Source organism: Perca fluviatilis, unplaced genomic scaffold (genome assembly GCF_010015445.1).
Source record: "Perca fluviatilis unplaced genomic scaffold, GENO_Pfluv_1.0 PFLUV_unplaced_scaf_1, whole genome shotgun sequence".
NCBI classification, from domain to species: domain Eukaryota; kingdom Metazoa; phylum Chordata; class Actinopteri; order Perciformes; family Percidae; genus Perca; species Perca fluviatilis.
In genome coordinates, this window is record NW_024375502.1 from 1040772 (window position 1) to 1052009 (window position 11238).

At 42.0% G+C, this 11238-nt stretch overlaps 1 protein-coding gene across 1 annotated transcript in view; it reads left to right on the top strand.

Moving 5' to 3' along the window:
- The window catches only part of LOC120554973 (NACHT, LRR and PYD domains-containing protein 3-like), a gene marked incomplete at its 3' end in the record, with an annotated part of 128052 nt that extends 120916 nt beyond the window's left edge, over positions 1-7136 (top strand). Inside the window, 2 exon segments of the mRNA XM_039793821.1 lie at positions 3811-3857; positions 6598-7136. Coding sequence (XP_039649755.1) covers positions 3811-3857; positions 6598-7136 — 586 coding nt within the window.
- Positions 7137-11238: the final 4102 nt, after the last annotated feature.

Genomic DNA, 11238 nt, shown 5'->3' on the forward strand with positions numbered 1-11238 from the left:
AGTGTCCGTGGTTTTAAGAAACATCCTGTTTTTCCTTCTTTCCCGGGATCAAGTCAGGTTCAACTCGACAGAAAGTTCCAGGACAGGTTTAGCCTAGCTTAGCACAAAGCATCGGCTTTCTACGCTGTGAGAAGAGTGTGTGGATGAAGCATTCATCTACTCTTTCAGCAGACTAGTTAGCTAGAGGTTTACAATGTCAGCTGCCGGTGCTGCATGGCTCATGTGATCGATCAGAGACGTACACTGACGTCTGGTCCAATTATTGTATAAAGTTCCTCTAAGTTCAAAATGTCCCTCAAAATGCTTTTTCCTAGTTCCTGCAGTGCAAACACAATATATGTGCGTGTGAGAGTGATGTAATGTTGATGTTTCTCTACAGAGAAAGGTCCACTGTTGCACCAAATGCTTGCTCTTGGGGCAATTGTTGGGTCTCTGTAAATGATAGTGTGGCAGTGGTGCCAGCAGCCGTAATCCTGCACCCACTGTGCGTACATCATCTAATGATAACAATGTGTAAATACACAGTCTGTTCTGCTCTCTGCTATGTTCAGTTATAGTTACCTCGCTATTTCTACGTTATTTCACCCACAAGCCATCCACTATTAATCAGAATATTCATTGTTATGACTAGATCTGTAGATCAGAGGTGGTCTGTCAGGGCCAGCAAAGCCTTCTCTGCTGGCCAAGAGATTGTCAGAATCAGAAATTTATATTTTTTATAATTAAAGGCCAATATATTAATTTTTAAAATAAATATGTATATTTATCAATTTCATATGTATTTTATATATTTTGTACACTGTAAGTTCGTTTAGATTTTTAAATGTAAAGTTAATAAAAAAGGTGGATGGATTTTCAAAATTAAATATATTTCATTGTAGTCATTGTAATCACATCATAAATAGCAATTAGATTTAACTAAGTCTAAGGAGAAACTTCTCCCAGCAAAATCAAACAAACACAGATAGCCTCAAGTTTCACCGACAATATGGTATTAATATATTAACTGAAAACTATACATTTCAAATACAATATGTAGCACCCGTACAACCACTCTGTGAGTCACTTACATGAGAATGGGGGTGCTTGGGTTCGGTGTAGTTCAGGTGGATACCACGAAGGTGTACCTAATAAGTTACTAATGAGTTGTAAGACCTTTTAACATTAAGATAGTTAAAAATAATGAGACCCAGAGATGGTTTTCGTTCCAGCAAAGAAAATAGAATAAAATAGGGTAAGGCCCTAGTTTATTTGAATACAAGAATTTGGCAAATAGAATACAAAAGCTTTCCCCAAAACGCAATATTAACGAACATACAAAAGTAAATAACCAAAAGATTTCCCCAACACTTAAGTAATAGTTTTTTTTGTGTTAATTTTAGCTGGGAACCACAATGATGTCAATCACAATTGTTACCCCAGAATAAATGGTCTGAAAGTTCCCCTCCCTTAGCCCTTTCTTAACAATCGAGAATACACAGAGAACTCTAACAATAAACAAAAACAACCTGCAAAGTGTCCTGAAACAAGTCTTAGAAAATGCAGTGATGGGCCCAATCACGCACACATTCACACCCGTTCCAGTTTACTCACGGTGACGATTTGAACGAAGAAGAAAAACACGTTGCAGGCCTGTTTGGTCTTGCAAAACATTGAGTGCGCAGAACAGACACTTGCAAAAAATTGAGTGTGTGGAAAACTTTGGTCCGGATCCTCAGGTGCGGTGCGACTAACCGACATATCCGCCCAGCATACGCCCACTGGCTAGCTATCTGTTTCCTCCGATCCCCGCCCGGCCCCCGTCCGTCAGACAGGTCTCCGGCTCCGTTTTACTCAGTCTCTCGACTCTCCACCATCCCCAGTCCGGTCGCTCCTCTGAGCCTCCCGCTCCGTTTCATCGGCTTTTCTCGCTCTTTCTAGCTTTTTTCTTCCCTCTTCTCAACGCGCACCAGCGCTCCGTGTTCCACCCAGATCCAGCGAGGAGAGAGACGAAGCAGAAACTTCCAGCACTTTCTCCCATGTCTCTTATCCAGTCACATGTATATCCACGTTTTCATACCTGAAGCCAATCACTATTAACTATACAGCGTGAATGCCCAAATGACCAATAAAATAGTAACATAAAAACAGTAAGAATAAAGTAATAAAAAGGCTAACTGCATAGAACCTCTGGAAATATTATTTAGCTAAATAATATAAACTTTAAACGTTAGTCTTAATCACTATCATGAAAAATAAATTACAAAAATTGAGCTCCTTTTAATTATGTAAAATACATTAATATTTCCTTGTTTAGCAATCAGGTGTCCTCTATTAGTTATTTAAAGTAAATAAGCGTTTACTTTTTTAATAATCATGAGACTCGTTGTTGAGAGTAAGAGAGATTAATCATAACTCACCCCATTCCCATTACACTATAATACCCAAGTTTACCACTGGGTTACAAATATGAAAACAAACAATTGCCAATTAGCTTGCCATCAATCATTGTTTCAAATTAGACAACTGGTCTCAAATCTCAACACAAATAAACTTACCTGGCAACAATTTTACACAAAGTCCATTTTCCAACCGGTTGTGTCTCCAGTTTTCTTGAATGAGCTGAATGTGTCTGAATGAGAGTTCCCTCTTTCATGAAGGGATTTCACTGAAATACTTTTTCACCAAAAATTTCACACCACCTGTTCACACGAAGGTGCAGCAGTTTAAATGTTCCCCAGGGAAACACAAGCCAATGATGGGTTCCACAATGCATGCACTTTCTCTCCCCCTGCTGGAGTTTTATCTTGAAAGAAGTTGAAAGGGTGAATGCTTATGTTGTTTACTGTCTTTAGATGCAACAGTACTGAAGGCCCAGGTGTAAAATACACAGCCCTCCACTGCTGTAGATAAACTGCTGGTTGCTATGGACGCTGCTATCTCTGAACCCATGTGTGTGTGTGTGTGTGTGTGTGTGTGTGTGTGTGTGTGTGTGTGTGTGTGTATGTGTGTGTGTGTGTGTGTGTCTGTGTGTGTGTGTGTGTGTCTGTGTGTGTGTATGTGTGTGTCTGTGTGTGTCTGTGTGTGTGAGTGTGTATGTGTGTGTGTGTGTGTGTGTGTGTGTCTGCGTGTGTGTGTGTGTGTGTGTGTGTGTGTGTGTCTGCGTGTGTGTGTGTGTGTGTCTGTGTGAGACTTTGAGTCAGTGTGTGTGTTCTCTCTGACAGAAACAGGTTTGGTAGCTCCAGGAGAGGAGAGGAGAGGAAGAGGAGGGAAGAGGAGAGGAAGAGGAGAGGAAGAGGAGAGGAAGAGAGGAGAGCAGAGGAGAGGAAGAGGAGAGGAGAGGAGAGGAGAGGAGAGGAGAGGAGAGGAGAGGAGAGGAGAGGAAGAGGAGAGGAAGAGGAGAGGAAGAGGAAGAGGAGAGGAGACAGAGGAGAGGAAGAGGAGGGAGAGGAGAGGAGAGGAAAGGAAGAGGAGAGGAGACAGAGGAGAGGAAGAGGAGAGGAAGAGGAGAGGAAGAGGAAGAGGAGAGGAGAGGAGAGGAGAGCTGCAGTCAGGTTCCAGAGAGAGTGATGAGAAGCATGTCTCTCTGTCTGTCTCTCTCTCTCTCTGTCTGTCTCTCTCTCTCTCTCTGTCTCTGTCTCTCTCTCTCTCTCTCTCTCTAGTAAGAACTTCTCTTATGATTTGACTCTTTAAAGGAAATTAAACTGAATTTCATATAGTAATTGATTGACAGCCCAAATCTGAATATAAATGAGTAAATTCCAGCCCTACATTAGATCAGATGAAGCTGTGTGTGAGAGAGTGATGTAATGCCCCCCCTCCTCCTTTCAGGGTGGAGCCTGCTGGAGTCAGATGGTTGACACCAGGTCTGAGGAAGTGTAAGTCTGTTTTACATTTCATTCATGAACTGTGACATCACTCATTCAACCCTCCAGACCTGCCAACATGTACGCATTTTGACCCTTAAAGCCCATGTTGCAAGTTAACCACCACTGTTGATTAATAGGTACATATAGCACTCAATATATGTATATCATCGTTGAAAATGTCTCAAAATAGTGTTAAAGGGACAGTTTTTGTCAGGTTTTTGTCGTTTTTGGTATTAGTGTTTTTCTTCCGCAATTCGGTGATGACGTCACGTTGGGGAGACGTGTATCAGCCTGGTACTGTAACTATGGTTACTGTGTATCAGCCTAGTACTGTAACTATGGTTACTGTGTATCAGCCTAGTACTGTAACTATGGTGACTGACTGGGATGAGGAAGAGGTGTTTTTACTGTCCGTGAATAGCACCAAGTGAAAGTCAATGTTTTATTTATATCTAGTGACAGTGATCATGTCGTTAGTTCAGATAAGTACTGGTAAACTTATCTAGATCTAGAAAATACAAGCCATCATGCTAGCTGTGTGCTAACTTGCCAGTCCCACCTGTGAAATCCCCCAATGGTTGTAAACACATAGATATGATTGATATCATGATTAGATATCTCACGTTTTGATGGTAGGCTACTAGCTCCAGTAACAACATATTTGCCTGGTGTTTATTTATTACTTGGACGGGGATGCTGTTCAGCTTTTCACAAGTTTAGACAGCTAGCTAACGCTACGCCGACGATTCGCTAACGTTAGCGCAACAGCGTTAGCCGGGTAAATATTACAACTGCCTTCAGAGTTTCCTATATCTGCGTCCACGTTGTCAACATAAGACTTGTGGCGTTAGTGCTCCTTTTGTACCATACCTTAATTGAATGAAACGTTAAACTTCGCTCCTACGAGATGGTTAGTTAGTTAGTTAGTTAGTTACACACAAAGATAACTGGCTATAGTTAGCCTGTATGTATGCTAGCGGACATTAGCTAACGTTGCATAGTCAGCAAGCAGCTTCGGTGAGCTAACCTTGACAGCTAACACATCCATGTGTCACCATTTCAAAACATCACCGCAGATTGACTGCTTTTAACAGCAGAGGTTGATTGTGGGCAACATACTGTCGCGGTTAGCTCGCCGCAACTACTGCCGATTGCCGAAATTCCCGCTAGCATACGTACAGGCTAACTATAGCCAGTTAGCTTTGTGTGTAATGTTACAAAAAAACACCTATTTCGTAGGAGCGAAGCTTAATATTTCATTCAATAAAAGTATGATACAAAGGAGCACTAACGCCACATGTCTTGTGTTGACACACGTGACACCTCGAGGCAGTTGTAATACCGGGTTTTAACTAGCAGTCTAAGCTAACGCTGTTGCGCGTCGCGTTAACAAACGTCGGTATCATTAGCTAGCTAGCTGTTTAAACTTGTGAAAAGCCGAACAGCATCCCCGTCCAAGCTGCCTTTCACTTCCCCCCCAATATTATTATACACATAATAAAGACACATTGACTCGATCGAGACCAAAAGCCATATTTTGCCAGATCAGTGGCAGAAACCGTGAGCGGGACTGTGAACCGAGACGGGGCTTTCGCCTGTCGTCTCCCCAACGTGACGTCATGCAATGCATTGTGGGGGAAAGACAAACCGCTGTAAAATAGTACCTACTTTTTCGTGTTATTTTCTGTTTTGTGATACCTAACAACATCAAATACATGAATAACAGTTTAAATGTTTATTACCAACAAGCAATTACCACAAATGCGTTGGAAAATTAAACTTGCAACATGGACTTTAAGTACGCTTGTACGATTCGCTGCTCTCTAGGTACGCATTTAGTTGCATCTCTCATTTCTCCGGTTTCACTTTCTATGCAATCTACATCTAGAAAACTAAAAGGTTTTAGAAAGGCCAGGTGCTGATTAACGTCAGATAAAGGTAACAGTTAGGCTATTTATGTGATGTGATGGCAACTGACATAATGCAATGTCACCCATGTCAAATTTTTAAAAGCATATCTGACCCATGTTATTTATTAGCCTATAATTGTGTCTCTGTCAGGCTTCCATCTGTGCTTTTTTAGTAGTTGCTTTAGGCCTATTTAGAGTTGATTTATGAGTAAATCATTACTTAAACTACTTAATTTCCTTTCAGTAATCAGAAGAAGGCTATATGTTAACCTGGTCTAACTCTCATCTTTAACACAGAAGTACTTAGGCATATGTATTAGCTCTCTCTGCCTCCTGTTGGTTAGACTAACAAATATATGGGCACAAAATATTGGACAGGATATAAGAAAACATTTGTATAGTAGTTTCACTATGCGTACAGCCATTCATCCACTCTACACAGTAATAATAATTTATTGTAATCTAGAAGGTAGTGATGAGCCAAACAATGTATTTTCAGGTGGAAGAAGTTTCCATGGGCTATGTTTGTTTTTAATTCAATGTTCGGAGTGATATCAGTAATTGTATAACATTTATGATCTACTTGTATATGGTTATGGAGTAACTAAATAATCTTGATTGGTGAAATTATATGATGTAGTATGGTGTTAGGTATCTCATAGGTTTCTCATTGGTGAGTGCAACGGTGGAGCGTATATTGGTGGTGGGCTGTCGGTGATTGGTGCGGGGTGTACTCATAACATTTCTTCAAGGTTGGCAGGTCTGACCCTCTGATGTCATCATCAAAGTGCTGATTGGTTAATAACTGCAGCTGTGTTGTGTCTCCTTCTCTCCGTCAGATTCCTGTGAACTCACACTGGACACAAACACAGTGAACAGAAAACTCAAACTGTCTGACAACAACAGGAAGGTGACATTAGTGGAGGAGGATCAGCCATATCCTGATCATCCAGAGAGGTTTGACTCCTGCTATCAGCTGCTGTGTAGAGATGGTCTGACTGGTCGCTGTTACTGGGAGGTCCAGAGGAGAGGAGATGTTTATATATCAGTGAGTTACAGAGGAATCAGGAGGAGAGGAGACAGTGATGACTGTTTGTTTGGATGTAATGATCAGTCCTGGAGTCTGATCTGCTCTGATGATGGTTACTATGTCCGTCACAATAACAGAGAAACATCCATCTCCTCCTCCTCTGTCTCTGGTAGAGTAGCAGTGTATGTGGACTGTCCTGCTGGCTCTCTGTCCTTCTACTCAGTCTCCTTTGACTCACTGATCCACCTCTACACCTTCAACACCACATTCACTCAGCCTCTCTATCCTGGGTTCTGGTTCTGGTCTCCTGGTTCCTCAGTGTCTCTGTGTCCTCTGTAGGACGGAGAGTCTCCTCCTGTTTCTCACTGCTGATCAGTTGAGTCTGTACAGGATCACACTTACCAGAAATACTTCAGGTTGTTGTTATTTAGAACTAATGAATGAACTTTGTATGAAATAATTCAGAATGATTGAACAGATTCCTGGTGAACATTGTAAACTTCTTCCACTACCTGTCCTTTAAAGATGGAAGCTGTGATCATGAAAGTGTAAAAATGTGTCATGTTTAGTTTAGATTTCTGTCTCTTTTCACAATAAAAGCATAAAGTTCCTGTGATGTGGTATTACGTTTTAATAACATCCAAACCATAGACTGTATGTATGAATATAATAGTAATATTTACAGTCTATGATCCAAACTATTTCTTAATGAGATTCTGCAGATGTTTAAAGGTTGATCAGCACAACCTTTAAACATCTGCAGACACACACACACACACACAGACACACATATGTGTAATACCGTGTGTATATAGTCTATGAATACTATTTCTAATATGTGTGTGTGTGAGAGTGAGAGTGAGAGAGAGTGAGAGAGAGAGAGAGAGAGAGAGAGACCTCCAGCTTACATTGGGTTCTCCGAGCGACGAGCTAGCAGCCCCTGGCAGACACTAGCTGGCTGTCGCGTCACTATATGGAGCTTCTCAACTCCGAAAACTTTGAACAAATTGTCAATTCGGCAACGATTTTCACAAGATATATATTCTTGCCAAAACTATATTGAACTATATTCAAAATCTAAAAACTTCATTTGTCGCTTAAAACGTTCTCAGAAGTGAATTTAGTGATGAATAAAAAGGGCGAAAATTGTTAAAATTGTCCTGTTGTTGGTCTGCCAAAGAAGTCCCATTCACCTTGTTCTGAATGTGAGAGATAGCCACGCCCCCTGATTTGTATATAAGAACTGGAAATAAATAGAGAGTGAAATAAATAAATATGGACTTATGAAAAAAAATTACCATGAAATATCCATCCATCCATCCCTCCATTTATTTATTTCATGATGTATTTCAAAGGCATATTCATTTATTTATTCATGTATTTATGTATTTATTCATTTATTTAATTGTGAATAAAACAGCATTCCATATTTTCGTATATATATTTCCATAATATATCTTAGCAGAAAGTTGAAAAATGTTGCGTTTACTTCACACAAGAGCAGCCATTTCCCCTGTTGCCATGGGAACCTTATAAAGTGACGTAATTCATCATCAAAAGCAGGCTGTTGGGGGATCACATTTTCTTTCTCTTTCACTCTCTCTCTTTTGCAAGTTCCCCAATTTCAATACAAAATTGCATAAATATCCCACATATTCCATCTCATTTTTTAAGAACGTACCGCCACATAATCAAGGTTTTTTCCCTTCAACAATCACAAAAAACTTGTGTCTCATAAAGTCTTTTCACGTCCAGTTTGGTCCACATAAAGCCTGAAAAAGTCAGCGAAAAAGTTCCAAAGCTTTCCTAGAATTTAGCAAATCAAGCAAAACTAATGATTACATTTTCTAAGTAGGCTACCACCCAGCTGACTTACCGCGGCTCTTTCTCAGCCTGAATATGCCATCTCTCTGGTCCTGGTTCTGGTTCTGGTTCTGGTCCTGGTTCTGGTTCTGGTTCTGGTTCTGGTTCTGGTTCTGGTTCTGGTTCTGGGGGGATTTCTGAGTCTCAAAGTCGTTGTTGTTGTGTAATTGCAAGTTGAAAAACCCTTTTCCCCATGTTTTTGGATTGGGCCCCGTGGGTGTTATGAGGTTTGACCCGGCCCTCCACTGTCCTGATGTGGAGATGTTAAACAGTTAGCTGTTGAATACACATGGGGGGGTGAACTAGAGCCAGGACCTTCTGCAGAGCATCTCTGGCATCAGCAGCCTCTTCTTCTGCTCTCTGTCTGTCCAACTGCTGCCTCTCCACGCCCCTACAGGAGGACAGGAGGACAGAGGGAAAGACATGGCGCGATTTCACAGGAAGACGTAGAAAAGGAGGTCAAGTTCAGTAGAACTCTGTCTGTCCCTATTTTAACCATCTGAGGTCACGGTGTGGAGCCTGGTGCAGGTGTGTTTAGGGGCCGGTCCAAATCCACTTTATACTAGTCTGGCGCGGCATTAAAAGGGTCTGTGTGCCGGGCGCTGGTCCTAAAGGGTTGTCCTTAGTGTCTTCATTAATCAGAGGGGTGTTTTGGGGTAACATGCAATCAACCAATCAGAGATCATCTCCCATTCATCAAATCAGAGATCATCTCCCATTCATCAACCAATCAGAGATCATCCCCCATTCCTTAAAAAAGCCAGGCGCGTTTGGACCCTTGGAGCATTGCTGTTATGATGGAGGATTTACACCCTAATATTATTATTAGTAATCTTCTGCATGTGTGTGTGTGCTGTGTGTGTGTGTGTGTGTGTGTGTGTGTGCTGTTGTGCGTGCCCTTGTTTGTGTGTGTTGTGTGTTGTTGTTTTGTGTGTTAGCGGTCCTGTGTGTGTGTGTGCTGCTGTGTGTCCCTGTTGTGTGTGTGTGTGTGTGTGCTGTTGTTGTTTGTGTGTGTGTGCTGCTGTGGTCCCTGTGTGTGTGTGTGTTGCCTGTGTGTTCTGTGTGTGTGTGTGTTGTGTGTCCTGTTGTGTGTGTCGTGTGTTGTTGTTGTGTGTGTGTGTGTGTGCTGCTGTGTGTTGTTGTGTGTGTGCTGCTGTGCGTCCCTGTATGTGTGTGTGTGTTGTGTGCTGCTGTGCGTCCTTTGTTTTGTGTTTGTGTGTGTGTGTGTGCTGCTGTGCATCCCTGTGTGTGTGTGTGCTGCTGTGTGTGTCCCTGTGTGTGTGTGTGTGCTGCTGTGTGTCCCTGTGTGTGTGTGTGTGTGTGTGTGTTTGTGCTGCTGTGCGTTTGTGTGTGTGTGTGTGTGTGTGTGTGTGTGTTTATTCCTGTGTGTGTGTGTGTGTTTGCCACTGTGCGTTCCTGTGTGTGTGTTGTGTGTGTGTGTGTGTGTGTGTGTGTGTGTGTGTGTGTGTGCTGCTGTGCGTCCCTGTGTGTGTGTGTGTGTGTGTTTGTGTCCCTGTGTGTGTGTGTAACAAGCATAGTGTGTGTGCACTGTGCACGAGCCTAGGAGCATTTACTAATGCTCTGTTAAAATAACAATGAACAATGACTATCTACTGAGCAACTAATTGCCCCGTTGGGGGATAATAAAGTAACTGTAACTTGGATATTAAAGTAAAGTAAAGCACCTTCAGAGTGTGGATCTCCATCCGGTGCAGAGTCTCTCTCTCCGTCAGCTGGACCTTCTCCAACAGTTCTCTCTCCACTCTGAAACAAAACCAGCCTCAAACTCCAACAGCTGTTCATCAAGCAGACAGAGAAATGGGCTGGGTCTCAAACCACCTACTGGCCCACTTCTAACACTTAGTTTGAAGGATATCGTGGAGATAACGCAACAAGTCAGAGCACTGAAAGTACCAGGATGACTATGGAGTTATATTCCTATCTTTAATCAAGAGCGCATTCTTTCAATTTGAGAGCATTTCTCACTGATATTACGTTCAGATTTTGTAATAATTTCCAACAAAACCTTGCTCTCACACTCAAATAGTCACTGCTCGCGCTTGGATTTGCTCAAATTGTGCTCAAAGTTTGTGCTTCGCGCTTGGATTTGCTCTGCTTGCACTCAAACTTTCTGCTTGGACTCAGATATGTTGTTGTTTGGACAGATTTCCTGCTCTCAGCTATGAACCTTCTCCTGCGCACTCAGGCTGATTCTGCTCACTTGCAAAGTTTCTGCTCTCGATTTTCTCCTGGCGCTTGGATTTTTTGTGTTATAACCCTATCAAAAGTCAACAACCAATAGAATGCCAGCTGTAGTGTTGACCAATGAAATGATCCCAACCCCGTTGAGGGTGCGTTCACTTTACTTTAGAACGTCTGTTGAGGGCGGCTTCACTGTAACCTGACTGTAACCAAGTTTATATATCCCCGCCGTTTATAGCTTTATTATAAGTATATGTCAACAATGTGCACAGAATGGTCGACCCTTTCACCTGCACCCGTCAGGAAACGGGAGAAAGCTTTGAAGTGGGACGTATGAAGTTATGTCCACAACTACGAGGGTGAGTAACATAACGTAAGCACCTAG